The sequence below is a fragment of the Talaromyces stipitatus genome, genomic scaffold (assembly GCF_000003125.1).
Source record: "Talaromyces stipitatus ATCC 10500 scf_1105507295517 genomic scaffold, whole genome shotgun sequence".
NCBI lineage: Eukaryota > Fungi > Ascomycota > Eurotiomycetes > Eurotiales > Trichocomaceae > Talaromyces > Talaromyces stipitatus.
The window spans coordinates 1550139-1570414 of record NW_002990121.1 but is presented as its reverse complement, the minus strand read 5'-3'; the positions used below and the strand labels follow the sequence as shown (position 1 = coordinate 1570414).

Genomic DNA, 20276 nt, shown 5'->3' with positions numbered 1-20276 from the left:
GCTTCCGGTAACCAAGCGTCTTCTGTTGTGACCATGGACAAAGATGTCCCTATCGATAATGAAGTCGCGTCCGACGACGATCATGGATCCAACATTATAGATGTTGATGAGTCTACTGTGGAAGAACCAAAGCCGAAGTCGACATCCTCAGGCTCCACAGCGGGGAAGCGAGTCTTGACTTCTACGCAACCTGAACTTACGGTATGCGATAATGTGGTTTCGCGCGTTAGGAAATACTAACCTTGCGCTCGGTGCAGATCAAAACTCCAAATGCACAATTCTTTGGTGCGATGCCCCGGTCTGACGATGATGCGCCGCAATCTGTCATTCATGCGCCACCAGGATTTAGCGACTTTGTAGGGGTGAGTAACTCAGCATGAATTTCAGAAAACTTCTAATGTTTGCGCAGAAAACGGGCTCAAATCATCGTCAGAACGATGGACAGTCAACTTCTGTCACCGGCGATGCGAATATAAAAGAAACGATTGTGAACAATGACCGAGAGACGGACAAGGTCAGTAAATTTTTTCCAATCGTATAGAACTGTAACTTATGTCTACTTAGAAATCCGTCAATAGCCCAGCATCCCCACCTCCAATAACCACAGCTATACCTCCAGTGAAAGACTGGTCGGACAGAGCAACACCTCGTGCGCAGACTCGACAGGAGATTGAAGATTTCGACCGGCGCCATTCTAGCAGTCTTGAGGGTAAAATGCATCATACCCTAAACCTAAAGACGTTGGACTGACTTGGATAGATATCCCCGAGGCCAATGATGCTGATCCACCAGTAGCATCGGGGGCATCCAACTCGCCAGTAGCAATGATCACGGCTAATGCAGATCCGACACCTAGAAAGAGATATTCATTTCCCAACACGACCGTTCACACCCCGAAAGATGAGACTGCCGCTCTGTGGACGGCACTGGACGAGTGCTGGACTTTTTGCAACACACTTGCAAACCTGAGTTCCAATCATCGTGAACGACTATTCAATTCAACCAGCAAAGGGGACATGCAAGAACTAGCATGGAAATCATGCTGGAAACTATGTCGAAGATTATACGAAGGTCGAGCAGATGACTATGCATCTCAAGTCGACCCTACACTGGACTTGTGCCGGGATTTCTGTCAGGCCTTATTTGAAGTCCGCGCCAGAGAGAACGAAGACGCTGACTCTGTATTGCGAGTCAGCTTCGAGCTCAACAATCATCTTTATAATGCCAGCGATCATAATTTGCCGCCGATGTTTCGAGAGCGCACGCTTGACTTTTATATCACGCTGTGTCATCGCCTCATGAAACAGCGGATGCATCTGGAGGAAGAGACGGATTCGTTACTACATGCTTGTTGGTCGCTAGCTGAGATGCTTTTTAGCATCCGTCAAAGCAAACGGCAGGGCAAGAGCCCTGATGAAGAATTATTAGGATCTGCAATTCAAGCTTGCTGGGAGCTCTGCGATCTCTTCCGTGAGGGATGGACGCAAATCCGACCAGACCGAGGAACACCTAGACCTAGCCAAATTAGCTTTACCGAGGCCTTGCAGAAGGCCAAGGAATCACCCGTGATGATCGTGGATGAGGATACGGCTTCACAGCTGAATCCCGAGACGCCGACAACGATCTTTGAGGACACGGCTACGATTTCACCGGACGATGCACCGATCCCTAACATCCTTGTGCTTGGACATGCACAGGCGGCTCAAGCCAGTCAAAATAAATGGTCTTCCGGGTCGTCGACGTTGTCGGGACGATCGCGTACATCTGAACATACATCTTCAACCAACACTGTGGTGACATCGGCCGAAGATCCGAACATTATCCGGCTGAAGCTTTTAATAACCAAGGCAGCCATGGACACGGGATATCAACGAGGCGGTAATCAGACACTGTCTTCATTTAGCAAATCCCTCTCGTCGGATTCGTTTGGAACATTGCCATGGCAAGTCTCGCTGCTTGAACAGTATAAGAAACTAGTCACCACCGATCCGGCATTTAGGGTAGTTGGAGCTCCCGGCATGGCAGGAGCCGTGGATGTGGCAAGAGCGGTGCAATCGATGGTGCAGAACGGGCAATATACATGGCTACGAGATTTGTACAGACTTGTATTTGGATTCCACGTGGAAGAGGCCGTTGGACGACGTAATGTGACTATACAGGCATGATGATATACGTGTCGATATTTCCTTGATTAGATTCGTGGCGAGAACAAGTCTTTGTTTTCTTTGTCTTGATACCTTTCCTTGTATATAGGTGATGAATCTATCCGATTATCAAAACTTTGCCGAGATGTTTTTAGTATCCCGACAAGCGTTATCCATTACGTACTAACATATTTTGAGTTGTGAGACATTTTGAAAATCTGCCATGATGGTCGGTTTTCTTAGTCAAGTGAGATTAGATGTGGTCCTCATTCTGGACTTGACCAGTCACAGCTAAACGCGGTGCTACTATTAGAAAGCGAGTGAATCCTGATTGAGTCGTTGATTGAGTCTTTGATTGAGTCTTTGATTTTTTTTTCTCCGGTGTCCCACTCGTATACATATTTACGAGGGTTACTGAACTTACTGCTAAGTAGAGACCCGCATTGACCAACGTGATACGAGATTTAATGTTGGTATTGATTTTATTGGTTACAGCATGTACTTCCCCAAGGGAGTAGGTTAGCTACGAGAACAGTAAGAGTCTATTGAGATGGCAAAGAACTGCTGCTGATGACGCAGTTCTCAAGCTCTATACGTATGACTTTCTTTGTCGAGTCAGAACACATCTTACAATGGATATTATGCGCTGGTACGAGCTTCCGACGGAGTGATCATCACCTTGCCATGACACCGCACGGATACAGCTGAGCACGATAGTCTCACGGCAGGCTGACAAGCATGTGAGATGATCCTACAGACTCCGCAGTCAACGGTTTCTGACTGGTTCTGTAGTCGAAAGATGTGGAGACTTGATAACGAAACTAACGGGCCAATCTTGCATAATGTGGAAGATTTAAGGCAGGTAAGACGAGAGTGAAAGATGCCGATCTATCTGGAGGTACGTACTCCGAGTCTGAAGCTGGGGAACTGTTGTGATGGCGACGGCAACAGCAATTGTATACGAGACAGAGAAAGGCTGACAGAGAAGAACAGAGACTGGGGAGCGGGGAAGAGGGGCTGACTGGATAAATGTTGGATGTTTGCGCTGTTTGCAGAAACCATATTATGCAGAGTCGGACCAACCCGACAATGCCCGAGTCATACCGATATTTTCGGCAAAGATTCGCTTGTTGTCTATAGGACCTCCGAAGATACAAGTAAGGTACGTACATACAGGTACAAAATAGTACAAGATGAAAAGAGCGATAAAAGTGGAGAGATGCTTCCCCATATTTAATTTCCTTGTATACGTTCTCCGCCAATCACAGCGTCCGGAATCGCTTGGCGGGTGAGTGAATCAAGAATGACGTACTCGCAGAAAAGCTAATTGCGAGCCGAAGAACGGAAAAGTTTTCTTGTTGCTGTTTGGTAGCTTTCTGAGTCCGGCAAGCCGAGCGAGTTGAAGCCGATTGTAAGGATGTTGTTGGGGCGTGTCTATCTCGATGGATCTCTCTCCGCATGGGGATTTCGCATGTCCGATTTTCACGTGATGTGGCGCCCCCGCTGGCTTATTCTTCCCCCCCCCCCCTCAAGTCCGTGAGTTGTGAGGTGGTTCTCCATGTCGAGGGAAATGCTGAAGAGACTCGGCGATGAATCCGGTAAGTGAGGCCGGAGAAAAATCTTAGTTGTGTGGGGATATATGCGGGTGCCGCTCTTCCTACCGCCAATGGCAGCAGACACGACACCCGGCTTGCCCATAAACGGCAGTCCTCTCCACTCAATCCAAGGTTAAGGCGTGTCCATCGCGGAGATCAGTGTGCGTCGATTGGATGGATGGATCCACCAGGGTGCCTCTTCCGTCATGTTTCTGCCAGTCAGAGCGCTCGATTCGTCAGGGTCCACTGGCACAGGCACATGTTACATTGCTCCATCCATCCTTCCCCGTACAAACTGCAAGGAAATTAAAAAAAAAGAGCGCGATTTTCCCAGCCAGTCTGCCTCTCCCTCCATGTGCTTCTTGGCGGTGGATTCTTGTTCCGGACAGGGAAAGAGCTGTGGGAGGTTGTGGGGATGCGGATGGAAATGGGGGAATGCACGGTGTATTTAAAAGATCGTCTCCTCCCTCCGCATTTTGTTTCTCCCCCTTCTGTTTTCTTCCTTGTATACTTTCATCCTTCCTCTTCCCAGGGCTGGTTCTCGGAGGAATCGAACAAGAAAGGGGTACTCTAGATATACACACTGCAACAGTGTATGTATACTCGAGAATAAGACAAACTGGCACATCTTCTCTCGTCATGGCTGTCCCTCAGTTCGCCGGCATGTCCGGCCGGAAGCTGTCGTGGTCCATCTCGACCATTGCCACTTTAGGCTTTCTCCTGTTCGGTTATGATCGTAAGTCCCTCCCACCCCAAAATCCATGACTCGCATATCGATGCCATGCTAACATCGTCTTGCAGAGGGTGTCATGAGCGGTATCATCAGCGCAAAGCCTTTCAACACCGTCTTCAAAGCAACAGAGGACGACTCTACCATGCAAGGTACCGTGACTGCCATCTATGAAATCGGTATGTTACGTTGCTCGCCCAAAATAGACTACATCTGACATGACTCTCAGGCTGTCTCTTCGGTGCCATGTTCATCCTCTGGTTTGGCGATTGGCTGGGCCGTCGCAAATCAGTCATGTTGGGCGCAGCCATCATGATTCTGGGCGTCGTTATTCAGGTCACCGCATACACTGGCCACGTCCCTCTGGCCCAGTTCATTGTTGGACGTGTCGTCACAGGTGTCGGTAACGGAATCAACACCTCCACTATCCCCACCTACCAGGCCGAGTGCTCACGTACCACTAACCGTGGTCTATTGATCTGTATCGAGGGCGGTGTGATCGCATTTGGAACATTGATCGCTTATTGGATTGATTTCGGCGCCTCTTACGGGCCGGATGATTTGACATGGCGCTTCCCCATTGCTTTCCAAATCGTCTTTGGTCTTGGAATTATTGCTGGAATGTTCTTCCTCCCTGAATCCCCTCGTTGGCTCTTCATGAGAGAGCGTTACCAAGAGGGTGAGGCGGTTATTGCAGCTTTGTTGAATGAAGAGACCAACTCCCACCACGTCCAGTTGCAAAAGACCTTGGTCTTGGATTCAATCCGCGCGTCTGGTCAAATGGGTAAATCGACTCCTCTCTCAGCTGTCTTCACTGGTGGCAAGACCCAGCATTTCCGTCGTATGATGCTTGGTGCCTCCTCGCAGTTCATGCAGCAGATTGGCGGTTGCAATGCTGTCATCTATTACTTCCCTATTCTCTTCGAGAACTCCATTGGGCAAACACATACCATGTCTATGCTGCTTGGTGGCGTCAACATGATTGTCTACTCTATCTTTGCCACCATGTCCTGGTTCCTGATTGAGCGTGTCGGACGACGTAAGCTCTTCCTCTGGGGTACTATCGGCCAGTGTGGTTCTATGATCCTCACTTTTGCTTGCTTGATTCCCGGTACTCCCGGCCCTGCCAAGGGTGCTGCCGTCGGTTTGTTCACGTACATTGCCAGCTTCGGTGCCACATGGCTTCCTCTCCCCTGGTTGTACCCAGCTGAGATCTCCCCTATCAAAACCCGCGCCAAAGCCAATGCTCTTTCTACTTGCACCAACTGGCTGTTCAACTTCTTGATTGTCATGGTTACTCCCGTTATGATCTCAAACATTAAATGGGGCACCTACCTCTTCTTCGCTATCGTCAACGCCTGCTTTTTGCCGGTTATTTATTTCTGGTACCCCGAGACAGCACGTCGTTCCCTCGAAGAGATTGACATTATTTTCGCCAAAGGTTACACCGAGAATATCAGCTATGTCCGTGCTGCCCGCGAACTTCCATACCTTTCCGACGAGGATGTGGAGCGTATGGCCATCCAATACGGTTTCGGTCCTGCTGAAGTTCCCTCGGATTCCGGAGAGAAGGCTTCAGCGCACAGCGAGGAGTTTGCCGAAACTACTGGTACCCCTAAGCAGGGCGAAGAACATGTTTCAAAAATGGTATAAAAACAAGTACTACTTGCATGTGCCGTGGGGTATTTCCTTGGGTCATATCATTCTCTGGTATATACATATACATGTGAAATGATTGATTGTTTGGATAGATGCACATAAAGGATAGATAAGAGTTTTCTTTTGTCTAGCGCTTGTGATTAAGCTTCGTTTTTGTCAAATCTCTTGATTCGTCTTGATGGTTTGCTTTTTGGTTACGGGTACTGGAGAGCACGCAATATTGTTGCCTCCTATGTTTTGAATGGTTTTTTTTTTTTTTTTCTTTTTAAGATACCACTAGAAGATGTTGGAAAATATTTTATGATCGTTGTCATATTTTCCCCCTTGTCACTTGTAAGATTGTATTGATAACAACCTTGGAACCCACGTGGGCGGAGCTGTACAGCGGGCCAACTTGATGGATGTATACAATATAGAAATGAAGTGATCTAGGAGATGTAGTCACTAGGCGTTACTAATAACTACTATTCTAAGAGGCTATAAACTTGCTCTATCGACGGCCGTGCCTCTTGGGAAGGAGGGAACAGATCTCTGCAACAACCCTAGCGGTGCCGTATCTGGAAATAGTAACTGGAGTTGGATAAGGTAAAGAGCTTCGCGTAGGACATACATGAAAGCTAGAGAAGTTACTAGAGTAAAACTGCTTATTCGTTTCTCCTCCCATGCTCAATATTCTCAGTCGACAGGAGCCTTTGTATGCAGAAGTAGCTAGATTCGAATACAATAGATTGGCAACGTCACATCTACCAACATGATATGAGATTTGAGCTTCTCACTCAAAATTACTTGCGAGCGTATCGTAAACAGATATGTTGGAAAACATCATTCAACATTATAAATGTTAACTCGACAGAATTTTACCATTATCGGAAATAATAGCAGTGCCATCAGCCGAAGCATCCTTCATAAAGTACAGGTAAGCCTCCGCGATATCCTCCGGCTTACCCAATCTTTTCGTCAAAGATGACTCTTTCGCCATTTCCAATACTTCCGCTGGACGCCCACGAACAAGTTCCGTCTCAAAAAAGCCGGGGTTCACAACGTTCACGCGAATAGGGGCAAGTTCGACGGCCAATCCACTAGAGAGACCCTGCAATGCGCCGGAAAGCATGGCCATAATGGGCCATGTGGGACGAGGACGTAGATGGGCGGTTCCTGAGGTAAATGTGAACGAGGTCGCCGATGATTTGTTCACGTAGTCGCTCGTGGCAACGACCTTGCCTATAAGGACTGGAGCAAGGACTCGTACGCCCATCAGACGGTTGATGACATGGATGTCGGTGCCTGTAATCCCTCCAGCAACATCCACTGTATCTCCAGCTGTGAAGACAATATGATCAATCTTATGTTCTCCGCCCTTCGAGGCATAATGAAGAGCTTCTCGAATTCTCGCTTCTAGTCCGTCAGAAGAGCCTAGATCACATAGCCGGGTGCTGATTTGACCCTCTTTCAAGTCTGGGTAAGATGAATGAAGACGCCTGACTGCATTCTCAAGCTTCTCAGGTTTTGATCCGGATATGGTCACTTGAGCTCCATGCTCAAGTAATGCTTCGGTGACAGCATATCCCATTCCGGAGGTTCCTCCGAAGACGAGGACACGTTTGTCTTGTAGTTTGTTAAGATATTTGAATCCTGACATTTTGCTTTCAATGGCGTTGCTGCAATGGAAAATGTAGAGGCTTTTGGGAGCTTCTTATAGACAGCGAGCCAGCTTACTATCCTCAGAACCTGTGTAGGACTTATTTCCTAATTCGGTAATTCTTGAGACGAACATGATTGAGACTGCAATTCATGATTTGAAATCAAAGGCAACGAGCGAGGCCCTTCCCATGTGAAGTTACACCAAGGGTGATTGACAAAATAGAGCTGTTGCGGTCAGCAACTTGATATGGTTGCCTTAAAACGACCACAACGATGCTAGACCAAAAAGGGAAGACCTTGCGACAGAGTTCGCGATTAATCATCCAGGTCCTTCCTACACATCAACAACGTTGATTCCGTTTCGCCGGAAAATATCTCACCAGGGCGTATAACGATCCGGGTCCAAAAGGAGAAGCATCACATGTACTGGTTAGTCAAATACGATGGTTTACAGCGGTCCTGCCCGGGGCTGTCAAAGGTGCAAAGACCGACACGTCAAGGCAAGATCCTATTCGAGTTACAATTAGTGGGTTTGACATTAATCTAAAAGTAGCAGTGTGATCTCAAACGTCCAATTTGCCAGCAATGTGCGAGGTTAAAATTCAGCTGCCCGGGGTATGGTCATGACCTTGATGTGATTCTGAGGAATCAGACGGTAGCCGTTGTCTCTCGGAATCGTCGTAAAGATGAAAGAAAGCGGCAGTCCCGATCATCTGCTCAGGTGATGTCCAGTACTGTACACAAGAGCCTCGCACAAAGCGTGGAGCTCCGCGCCTTAACATTTTTATTCACATCAAGTACCATCTTATCTAAGAAAGACAGCAGATCAAGTCATGGACACCTTGATTTTCTACGACACCTCTATGACAAAACTGCATCAGATTCTGCCTTGGCCCGAGCTACGACTTGGTTTGCTGTGTTGGTCTTGGGCTTATGCGACAGCGGCAGCAAGCGCCTTTACTGCCCAGAAATGGATCGATTGATGAGTCGTGCGCTTCAAAGTATCTCGAATGCATTGAAAAACCCAAGTGACAGTATTACAAATGAGACACTGACTGCCGTCATCCTTCTCGCGCATGGAGATTACCTCCAATACAAGAGACCGCAAGCAATAACCCAGACCGACATCAAAATGAGGATGTTAGTCCATCAGGATGGTGCGGAAGCCCTGATCAAAAAGAGAAACCGGTCGAACTTTCAAGATGACACTTCCATTGCACTTTTTGATGCTGTTCGCCATAACGCCGTCGGTCTTGCGTTCGCTGGAACCAGACCAATGGATCAAAATTACGCGATGTGGACTCTTTTTAATGACGACAAGGTCCGTCAATTGTGCGACTCTTATACGTTTGCCACTGAACTTGATGCTTGTTGCCTGGTGATACTATCTTTGAAGAACGATATAGCGCGAGAAGATGTCAATACCTACACAAAGTTGCAAACGGATCTGTCGTCTCTTCTTGAACGTCTAATATGCTGGTCTCGCTCTCTTCCGAACGAATGGGTTCTTGGGTTGTCCACAGGCCAAAACCCAGAAATCAAGTCTTTGGACGTTTGCTATCTTTTCAATGACTGGTATCTTCTCCAACTTGCAGTCAGACATCTCCTGAAGGAGCTGAGATTGAAAACCATGGGACCAGTGTTCTATGCCTCTGACTTCTCCGACGAGTTGGACTTGATAGATAATATCATGGCTTCTGAATCGTTGTTCATCAGCACGGAGCAGAGTATCAGCTCTGATCCACACGTAGCCGATAAACTAGGCGAGGGCCGGAGACTCTTCTATCAGACGGTTGAACATTTGGAATTGATCATTTCGGATGCGTTGGAAAAGTTGGTTCTGCCACATACCATCTCTCTCTGTTACCGAAATGTATTGACTTGGGGGGAAAGGGAGCGCTAAATGGCGAACATCTCCCATCATAGTCAGCCTCACGGGGTATATCAAATCTCCTACTACTATATATTGAGCATCATTCTTTCTTTCTCTATCTCACGAAAATCAGCAAAGCAAGGCTTCGCCGACACCTAACGCTCTGATCGTGAGAATCCCTCTTCTTTCTCTATTCATCCTCGTCACTCCGAGAGCTTGCAAAGCAAGTGACCTAGTCATCAACGCTCAAGCACAGAGTCCCTTTTTCATCATTTTTATCATAAAATCTTTATCTCTTTCTATTTTCCTTATCGATGCGTGATTCTGGAAGCTGTTGCGATGGCAAGACCAGGTCATGGAGAGGCGACTGAGGAAGCGCCTAGGGCTACGGCCACGGAGAATGTTGAACCTGGTGAAGCTAGGAGACGTCTGACGATTGATTTCGAAGACCTCGGGATAGAGGAAAAACCTAGATGTACCCTGAGCAAAAGAGACTTCATGTTGTTCTGTGAGAGCTACAGTGGGGGTGCAGTAGTGTTGACACCCCCCTTCTTACCGCCCACGTTTATTGCCTGCAAAGCTTACACCAAGGGTGCCAACACTACTGGAAAGGCACTGTACTTCGATATATTATTTGACAGCCTGTATGAACACTGTAAAGAATTCGGTGAATGGATCGTATAGACTCAGAGGAATAATATCATTCAGTAATAGTGATTAATGATCAGCTGCTTGTTAGTATTGATAAGGAGTTGATTCGATGCATTGAATCTCTGTGTTCACTTATCTCTCGTTACATACAACTCAGGGGTTGAGACTATAATTAGCCTCGGAATCACTACCGTCCCTCACCGCCTGAGGAATAAATTTACCCCAAAACGCGAAAAATCGCGAATATTTCACACCGCGATATATCAACCAATATGGCTTCAATGGAGCTCGCACTTGCAGCATTACGTTCAGCGGATCCTGGAGAAAAGCCTAATATTAGTTTGGTTGCAAGAACATACGGCGTTAGCCAATCGGGCCTTTATAAACGTTTTCACGGCGTTACAGGCTCAAAAGAAGAGCAATACGACAAGCAACGAATACTCACCACCACGCAATCAAGAGCGCTTATAAAATGGATAAATCAACTCACCGAGCGAGGCCTGCCCCCTACAAATTCAATGTTAGCGAACTTTGCAAGAGAAATATCTGGTAAAGAGCCTGGGAAAAACTGGGCTTCACGCTGGCTCAAGGCTCATTCGGATAAGGTGATTTCTCGCTATTCAACGGGCCTTGATTCGGATAGAAAAAAGGCAGATTCGGCATATAAATATGCTTTATATTTTGAGCTTATTGGACGGAAAATACAGCAATATAACCTCGGCCCAGAGCAAATCTATAATATGGATGAGAAGGGCTTCATGCTTGGAGTAAGCACAAAACGGAAAAGAATCTTTACTCGGCGCAAATATGAGCAAGGGGGCTATAAGCAGCATCTTCAGGATGGAAATCGAGAATGGATTACAACAATTGGTTGTATCTGTGCCAATGGAACTGCTTTAGCGCCTAGTCTTATTTATATGGCAAAATCGGGCTTTATACAGGATTCTTGGCTTCAAGATTACGATCCCCAAACACAGAGATGCTTCTTTGCAGCCTCAGAGTCAGGGTGGACTAATAATGATATCGGATATCGCTGGTTGGTGGATGTTTTTGATAAAGAGACAAAATCTCAAGCAAGCCGGGGATGGCGCCTTCTTATCCTCGATGGGCATGGATCCCACGTTACAATGAAGTTTATTGAATACTGCGACTCGAATCGAATTCTATTAGCAATCTTTCCGGCTCATGCAACACATACTTTACAGCCTCTTGATGTCGCTCTTTTCTCGCCTCTTTCTAACGCTTATACGAAGCAATTGGATGATTTTATAAGGGATAGCCAAGGCTTCACCCGGCTCACTAAACGTGACTTTTTTCGCCTTTTTTGGGCTAGCTGGAATGAGGTTTTTATAAGCAAGAATATCAATTCAGCATTCAGAACGACTGGTCTATATCCCTTTGATCCGGAGATTGTTATCAACAAATTCAACAAGAAAATCACCAGCCGGCCATCCTCAAGCGAATCCGGAGCTTCAATTATTCCTCCAGAAGATTGGAGACGGCTTGAGAAGCTTGTTAAAACTGTTGTTAACAATATTTATGATGAAAAGGCTGTACAGCTTCGAGAAACGGTGTCACATCTTTCTACTCAGCTTATCTTGCTTCAAAATGAGAATCAAGGCCTGAAAAGAGCTCTCATAAATGCAAAGAAGCCTAAAAACAAGAAACAGCCTTTATTACTAGGTTTACCATCAGAACAAGATGGTGGAGCGCTTTTTATGAGCCCTACTAAGGTTCAGCAAGCTCGTGATATTATTTCTCAAAAAAATGACGAAGCCGCGCAGAAGCAGGCTCATAAAGATGATAAAAAGCTTCAACAACAGCTTAAAAAGCAAGCTAGAGAGGCTGAAAAGGTTAAAAGAGCTCAAATCCGACAAGAAAAACGCGAGCAGCGTGAGCAAGAGGCTGCGGAAAAGCAACGGCTTAAGGACGAGCAAGAATTGGCTAAGCTAGCTGATTTACAGCTTCAAAATGATGTTATATCAACTCCAAAGGCTTCAAAAAGGCCTACAAAGCAAATTTCTAGGCAAGCAAAGCCAAGAGTGCAACCTGAGGCTCATGTGGAGGATAATGAGGTGGTTGTTACTACAAACCGTAGGGGCCGCGCGATACGGCCCCCTGCACGTTTTCGCGATTAACTTTTATGCTTTTTAGATTCGCCATAGCTTATTTAGTGCTACACCAGAAATTCACTATATTTAATTATTATGTGGTGTTGTAAAGCTTCAAAATATTCTGTACAGTAAGCCGTTGAAATTATTCCTCAGGTAGGGTTATTCCTCAGGCGGTGAGGGACGGTAGTCATCACGTGACCTATGATCATATTCTTTACAAACACATTACCAAGTTAGGGAGCCAGCTGCAGGAGGCTCAAGATCATCAATACAGCGCTGATACGGATAACGTTGACGCCCTAGAAGACGAGTATGAAAATCTCAAAGAACAGCTGAAGCCTGAAGGAACACCGCTGTGCCATGGTAGAGTTAATCGAAGAACGTGATAATGTAGTGGCGCAGTGGACGGCCGAAAAACCTCGCACACCTATGAAAACGCACCTACGCAGGCAAAAAGTACTGCAGGAAAGAATCCCAGTTATAAAAGACTCCTTCGAGCCCAATTACTCACTTTCGGCAGCTCAACCGACGTGGTTGAAGCATGCCACCAAAACAGCAAGAAAGGGGGCGCCGTAGCCAGAACCACGGTTCGCAGATGACCCTGATATACGCGCTTACGCAGGAGCGGCTATCAAAGACCTCAAGGCATTGAAAAACATAGGAAGCCCACCAGATTGATATGCCGCACGAGCTGGCAATCGCCGTGGTAGAGGCATTCTTACACCAAGCTCACTGGGTAAAGGATACGCCATTGAATGAGCAGCTCGTACAGAGCCTAACCCATATAGAATTGAGCGTGGAAAAGACGCAGAAAGAGGTTTCTCAGGTATCGCGAGAGATCAATACAACAAAGAGTAACACTAACTGACTTGTGGAGGCAATATGCCACCCTACAAACCCTAGCACGCGCATCTATGGTATCGCAAAAAAATCGTGCAGCTTTAGTCATGTGACAGGTAGCTCCGAATCGTACGTATGTCGGATTGGTCGGTTTATTCCAGGCCAATCCTGAAGAGTGTTTTACTAGGATCAAAGAAAAGAAGTGACTAGCAAGATTGTATGTATTGAGTTCTGTGTCTGTCTTTCAAGTTTTTAAAGCCGGGTCCTTTATAGACACCTTTGGCGGGGTGATTTGTGAGCTATCAGGAGGGGTAAATATTGGGCTGAAATCTAGGTGCCCAGATATATGCCTAAAGGTGCCTTTTAGACCTGTAAGATTGAACAGTCGATCTTTCTGCCTCGTTTGAAAGCCGGATTATCTGACACCAAGAAGCACTGGAGATTGGCATGCCCCGTGAGCTCTCGACTTCCGTGGTGGACGCGTTCTTATACCTGGCTCGAAGGGTGAAGAATACGCCTACGAATGAGCAACTAGCGCAGCGGCTCGCGAAGGTCGAATTACACGTGGAAAAGACGCAGAAAGAGGTATCTCAGGCCTCTCGAGAGATTACTACGACCAAAAGCAACACGAACCGCCTGGTGGAGGCAATGTGCCACCCAACATCCCCAGGGACACGTACCGCGAAAAATTCTCCAAGCTTCAGTCACGTGACAACTAGCTCAGAGTCGTACGTACAGGCCTGGGGACGTAAGGTGCCCTCGAGCCCTCCCACGGTCCCTAGTGGGATTGAGTAGTGGAGGAAGCTTGCCATCAACCCCATATCCAAGCCAGGAGGACCTAGAGGTCTATCTGGAACATACCGATCCAAATATCCTCAACCCGATACGTCGATTCCCGGATAAGGTGGTGGAGAAGCAAGACACCACCATCGCACATCGACGAATTGCGGCAGCCCGTATACTACCTAGTGGCGATATTATACTCTTACTAGGCACAGTGGACGATGTCGACCAGCTTACCCGCAAGAAGGACTGGATTAGGGCATTCGGAAACGAAGCATGTATACGAAAACGTACATGGGGCGTCGTCGTACACGGTGTCAACACGAATATCAACCCCAAACAGCCTCAATTCATAACCACGCTTACCTCAGAGAACGCCCCGGTGTTCGCACAGCTTCCAGCCTCTATGAATGTCACACACACGGGCTGGCTCCTAAGCGAGTATAAGATCAAGGAACAGAAGCTCACAAATACCCACCTTGTAGTTATATTCGATGATGAAAGGATTGCTAATTTTGCAATCTAACGCGGCCTTATTATTAAGGGAAGACAGCACAATGTCTCAATATACGACAAAGCAGCCAATCTCCAGCAGTGCTTCAAGTGTCAGATGTATAAATATATCGCCAGGCACTGTCAGCACCAGATCTGCTGCGCGTACTGCGCTGGATCTCATGATACAGGGGATTGCCCTACACCGAAAGAGAAAGAATACGCTAAATGTGCTAATTGCACCGCAGAAAATGTCCATATCAAAGATCCTGCCAAGAGACTCAATACGAAACACTTTGCGTACGCGAGGGAGTGCCCGATACGAGCTACATGCCTCACAGGGGCACATCAACGACGTACATACAGCCCACAATATCACACTCCTGTGATACGACCTGGCAATATTTAGCCCAGAGCCATCTCACCAAATGACTCTACACCAGCTGAAGCAGCCAATACAGAGCGAAGTCCTCGCGCACCGGCTCATATAGCCACCACACGTCGATCTGCCAACTTAAGAAGTAAGAGCACAGCAGCCGCCCGAAAACGAGTGGCAGAACAATCTGAGCCTGAGCTAATAAGCCCTACATTAGGTGATCCTACCAATAGATCCTTGAAAAAGCCTATGAGAGCGCAGTAGGATAAAGATCTAGTTATAGATGCAGATCCTAATCCTGAATCTAAGATAGAACCTGAGACCCAGATCAAATATATATATAACACACGTGCACGTCAGAATACGAAGCCTCCACCAGGAACCCCGGTTCTGCAATCAGATATTGCTCCACTGGAAATTTCACATGTGCAAGCTGTTAGGACTGTCCGCCGAAGTAAGAGTGTGCGTACGATCCCAGATGATGACTCATCTGAGGATGAACTTACCCAGTCATCAATCCACGAAGCCTCTTAGGAGCCAATCGAGCCAGCTCAGGAGGCTGATACGCTAATAACCACGAACCTTGAAGACAGCACCTGGGCTAACAATCAGTAATGTATCGTAACACCAATTGACTACAAATCCTGCAGGCTAACTGCTGGAAATCGCGGGACGAGGTCTAGATGCATCTCTTTGGTGAGAGCGAGGTGCAAAATTACGATATCCTGGCTATCCAGGAACCCTACATCAACAAACATACCGACCCACTAACAACATACTCACTAGCGCTCAAGGGCAGCTTCCATATCCTACTGCAGCCCACACCCAAGGAAGAATACAAGAAATGCCCACGAGTCTGTTTCTACGTCAATAGAGGGCTAGATCCAGCCACATGGGAGGTCCAATACTATAATAGAGATCTGAGCACATTGACACTTCATACAGCTGCCCATGGAACCATCTATATTTACAATGTATACAATCCAGGAGTCAATAGCAACAAGGAATCTGTAATTAGCGCCCTGCAAACCGCCATGGCACTTAGGGCGCAGCATATTGTATTGGGGGACTTCAACCGACATCACCCGCTGTGGGCGGGCCCGCGGTACCGACACGTTGACGAGGAGGCCACCGAATTGATTAATCTTATGGATGAGCATGGGCTTGAGCAGCTCCTGCCACTAGGCACGATCACGTACGAGAGGGTTAACGCCAAATCTACAATTGATCTGGTGTGGGCATCGCACAATCTAGCTAACCAGGTAGTGAGCTGCGACACCAAGCCAGAGTGGTGGTATAGAGCAGATTATGTCCCAATCTCCACTTAGTTTGACCTTACAGCTGTACGTGTTCCTCCAATGGTTCGCAAGCAGTAGAATGCAACAGATTGGGACCTCTTCCTTAAACTGATAGATATATACAATTGGCACCCAAGGGAGCTCAATGACAATGAGGCGATCAATGAGGCGATCCGCTATCTAGTTGAGGCAATCAATCAGGCAGCTGAGCAAGCAACACCTACAAAACAGATTAGCATCTACTTACGAGCGGGCTACACCCCAGAGATGGCGAAGCTTAAACACCACGTATCTAGGTGTAGATGACACGCACGTCGTATAAATATAGATTAGGCATGGGAGGACTACGCAGAGGCTAGGAAAGAGATAAAATGGCGCACCAATGAGCTCGCACGAGATCTACATCTCCAACGAATTGAGCAGGCAACAGAGTCAATAGATGGATTCTGGAGAATTGCCCGTTGGGTCCGCAATAGGGGCAAACCATGTGCCACGTTTACCCCAACATTATACTACAATAACACGAGTTACACAGCCCCAAAGGAGAAAGCAGCTCTATTCCGAGAGGTCCTCCACCCAGAGCCCCTGGAGGCAGATCTGTCAGATATTGGACCACAATATAGATATCCCAAACCATATACGATGCCACCAATCATGTTAGACGAAGTCCGAATGGCAGTAACCAACGTGAAGCCCGACAAAGCACCAGGGCCAGATGGGATCCCCAATCTGGTCCTACAAAGACTGCTCCCTACTATTGAGGCCTATCTTGTTAATCTCTTTAATGCATGCCTATATCAACAATACTGCCCTGACCATTTCTGAAAGTTGACAACAGTTATCCTTCGCAAGCCTGGAAAGCCTAATTACTCTAATCTAAAGGCGTACCGCCCAATAGCGTTACTGAGCACGATTGGCAAAGCACTAGAATCAGTGTTAGCCAGACGTCTCAGCTATCTAGTGGAGCAATATAATCTTTTACCAAAGCAACATATTGGAGGACGTCGCGGCCGCTCATGCGAACTAGCAATCCATCTCTTACTAGAAGAGACCCATAGTGCGTGGAGAGAGGGCTCAAGAGTAGCCTCAGGGTTTGCACTTGACGCGGTAGGGGCTTTTGATAACGTCAATCATATAAGGCTGATACACGACCTACGAAAGCGCCGGGTGCCAGATGACCTGATTGGCTGGATTGAGAGCTTTCTAAATAATCGCCGCACGTTAATCACACTCCTAGAGGGCAATATGAGGGAATTTCTAGTTAATATAGGCATTCCGCAGGGCTCCCCATTATCACCAATCCTATTCCTATTCTTTAATGCAGATCTTATTGAGCAGATACTCGCCGAGTGCCCGGACGTGATTGTACTTGGATATATTAACGACATCTTCATTATAACATATAGAACCTCCGCCGCAGCCAACTGCCACACACTCACCAAAGTATACTAGGTTGCAGAGCGCTGGGAGATAACACATGCCTCTAAATTTGCGCCTGCTAAATATCAACTTACCCACTTTTGGCGGAAGCACCAAATGGTGCCTAAGCCGAGTGGTAGGCTGGATGTACCTCTCATAATTAAGGGAGTAGAAATTAAGCCTATGGACTCAATCAAATATCTAGGAGTTTATCTGGATATCCACCTCACTGGGGAAGTGCACGTACAGGAGATGAGAAAGAAGGCTGCAAAACTGGTGGCGGGATTAAGCTCAATCGCAGGATCGATATGGGGAACGCTCCTGGTTCATCTAAGGAAGATATACATGGCTGTCCTCCAACCACAGATCATGTACGCGTGCTCCACGTGGTATATACGAGGTGGAAGAGGGTTCACCGGTGCGCAGCGAGCTGCAGAGCAAGCCATCCGATTGATCCAGGATCAGGCTCTTCACCAGATATCTGGCGCGTTCAAACGTATGTCACGACAGGCCCTAGAGGTCTGCCTCCACGTACCACCTGCAGAGCTCACGCTCGCAAAGCTGGCTGAGGAGGCCTGCCTGCGGATCATGACCTCACCACTTCGATCTACGCTTTACCAAATACGTGGCCAAGCCCACCGTAACGACCCATACACGTTGCCACTTCATCGATTGGAAACAGCCATCAACCGCAAACTGGGACATGATACTAGCCAACGCATCGAGACAATCTACCCCTTTGTAGTGCCACCGTGGTGGGAGCCACCAGAAGCAAGGATTGACGATACCCATGAGGCTATCAAGGCTATTGAAGCAATCTTAGGAATAGATACAACAATACAGTTCTTTACCGATGGGAGCGGCTTTGACAATGGGATTGGGGCAGCGGTCTACTCATTAATAGGATAGGCTTATAAGCCAGTAGGCTTATCTGACACACATACTGTTTATGCAGGGGAACTGGAGGGAATCGATGCGGCATTGGAAATCCTACTCCAAAGCCAGCCATGCGATGACAACCCACACGAAGCCACAATCTACACAGATAATCAAGCCGCAATACGCGCCACGTGCCAGCCAGGGCGGTCCTCTGGGCAGTATATCCTTCGACGGATCGTACGACACCTGGGCCTCCTACGCGACAACCGATCTCGATGGCGTGTACGACTACAGTGGGTGCCAGGCCATAAAGGGGTCCCAGGCAATGAGAAAGCAGACTAGCTGGCAAAGTTGGCTGCAGTCGAGGCGACACGGCGTACACAGGAGAACGCCCGCATAGCCAGGATCAGCGCACCCAATCAGACTACACCACACGCCGCACGAATGTCGTATATTCCAAATCAGTCAACTATCCTTATGGCAGTGTGTCGCCAGAGGCTACATGCAGGCTTTGCAAAGAGGTGGAAGGAACAGTGGGAGCATGCCAACCATGGACGGCATCTCTATCGGATAATCAAAGTACCAACGAAGATGGTATTGCAGCTACACGAGGGATTACGACAGGCTTGGAGTTTGGTGTTAATCTAACTACAAACAGGTAAATCAGCGCTACGCAGCTTCCTAGCGAGTGTACGGATTGAAGACTCACCTCAATGCGAATGTGGCCTTAGAGATCAGGATATGGCCCACGTCCTCATACAGTGTCCTACCCATATAAACCTGCGTATGGAGACTCTCTGGAAAGAAGCACGCGAAACAGATTATCGGAAGCTCCTTAGCGAACCTCAGTGGGTTCATGTATGCAATTGTTGATATTTTCAAAAAAAAAACCTCGCGCACCTATGAAAACGCACCCACGCAGGTAAAAAGTACTGCTGGAAAGAATCTCAGTGAAAATAGACCTCCTTGACAGTATATTTACCAACTTTCGCCTGCTCAATCGACGCGGTTGAAGCATGGGCCCGAAAAGAGGTAAAAAGGGCACTCCGTGGCCAGAACCACGGTTTGCAGATGACCCTGATATACGCGCATATGTAGCTGCAGCCATCAAAGATCTCGAGGCACTGAAGAAGCACCAAGAAGCACTGGAGATTGGCATGCCCCGTGAGCTCTCTACTTCCGTGGTTGACGCGTTCTTATACCTGGCTCGAAGGGTGAAGAATACGCCTACGAATGAGCAACTAGCGCAGCGGCTCGCGAAGGTCGAATTACACGTGGAAAAGACGCAGAAAGAGGTATCTCAGGCCTCTCGAGAGATTACTACGACCAAAAGCAACACGAACCGCCTGGTGGAGGCAATATGCCACCCAACATCCCCAGGGACACGTACCGCGAAAAATTCTCCAAGCTTCAGTCACGTGACAACTAGCTCAGAGTCGTACGTACAGGCCTGGGGACGTAAGGTGCCCTCGAACCCTCCCACGGTCCCTAGCGTGGGATTGAGTAGTGGAGGAAGCTTGCCATCAACCCCATATCCAAGCCAGGAGGACCTAGAGGTCTATCTGGAACATACCGATCCAAATATCCTCAACCCGATACGTCGATTCCCGGATAAGGTGGTGGAGAAGGCAAATCTCGCAATACGCAGCACTCAAGACACCACCATCGCACATCGACGAATTGCGGCAGCCCGTATACTACCTAGTGGCGATATTATACTCTTACTAGGCACAGTGGACGACGTCGACCAGCTTACCCGCAAGAAGGACTGGATTAGGGCAT

General features: G+C 47.6%; 6 protein-coding genes across 6 annotated transcripts, besides 2 other annotated features; 5 read left to right on the top strand and 1 right to left on the bottom strand.

Annotated features, from left to right (window-relative positions):
* Positions 1-33: 33 nt before the first annotated feature.
* Positions 34-2289, top strand: TSTA_006040 (uncharacterized protein; the record flags this gene model as incomplete). The annotated part of the gene is made up of 5 exons (XM_002488183.1): positions 34-201; positions 258-362; positions 410-514; positions 565-709; positions 760-2289. The coding sequence occupies 5 exons, from the start codon at positions 34-36 to the stop codon at positions 2163-2165; spliced, it is 1929 nt and encodes a 642-aa protein (XP_002488228.1). The 3' UTR covers positions 2166-2289.
* A 2017-nt stretch (positions 2290-4306) lies between these two features.
* Positions 4307-6437, top strand: TSTA_006030 (sugar transporter, putative). Its single transcript, XM_002488182.1, has 3 exons — positions 4307-4475; positions 4541-4648; positions 4699-6437. Exons 1-3 carry the CDS (start codon positions 4379-4381, stop codon positions 6120-6122), a joined length of 1629 nt encoding a protein of 542 aa, XP_002488227.1. The 5' UTR covers positions 4307-4378; the 3' UTR covers positions 6123-6437.
* Positions 6438-6969: 532 nt separating this feature from the next.
* TSTA_006020 (short-chain dehydrogenase, putative) lies at positions 6970-7902 on the bottom strand (the record flags this gene model as incomplete). The annotated part of the gene is made up of 2 exons (XM_002488181.1): positions 6970-7820; positions 7845-7902. 2 exons carry the CDS (start codon positions 7900-7902, stop codon positions 6970-6972), a joined length of 909 nt encoding a protein of 302 aa, XP_002488226.1.
* Positions 7903-8190: 288 nt separating this feature from the next.
* Positions 8191-9672, top strand: TSTA_006010 (uncharacterized protein; the record flags this gene model as incomplete). The annotated part of the gene is made up of 2 exons (XM_002488180.1): positions 8191-8295; positions 8326-9672. The coding sequence occupies 2 exons, from the start codon at positions 8191-8193 to the stop codon at positions 9670-9672; spliced, it is 1452 nt and encodes a 483-aa protein (XP_002488225.1).
* Positions 9673-10565: 893 nt separating this feature from the next.
* TSTA_006000 (pogo transposable element, putative) lies at positions 10566-12793 on the top strand (the record flags this gene model as incomplete). The annotated part of the gene is made up of 2 exons (XM_002488179.1): positions 10566-12417; positions 12561-12793. 2 exons carry the CDS (start codon positions 10566-10568, stop codon positions 12791-12793), a joined length of 2085 nt encoding a protein of 694 aa, XP_002488224.1.
* Positions 10569-11714: a mobile genetic element.
* A 639-nt stretch (positions 12794-13432) lies between the features above and the next one.
* On the top strand, positions 13433-15217 carry TSTA_005990 (uncharacterized protein). Its single transcript, XM_002488178.1, has 5 exons — positions 13433-13618; positions 13681-13995; positions 14030-14511; positions 14575-15043; positions 15116-15217. Exons 2-4 carry the CDS (start codon positions 13695-13697, stop codon positions 14929-14931), a joined length of 1140 nt encoding a protein of 379 aa, XP_002488223.1. The 5' UTR covers positions 13433-13618; positions 13681-13694; the 3' UTR covers positions 14932-15043; positions 15116-15217.
* Positions 15218-15620: 403 nt separating this feature from the next.
* Positions 15621-19292: a mobile genetic element.
* Positions 19293-20276: the final 984 nt, after the last annotated feature.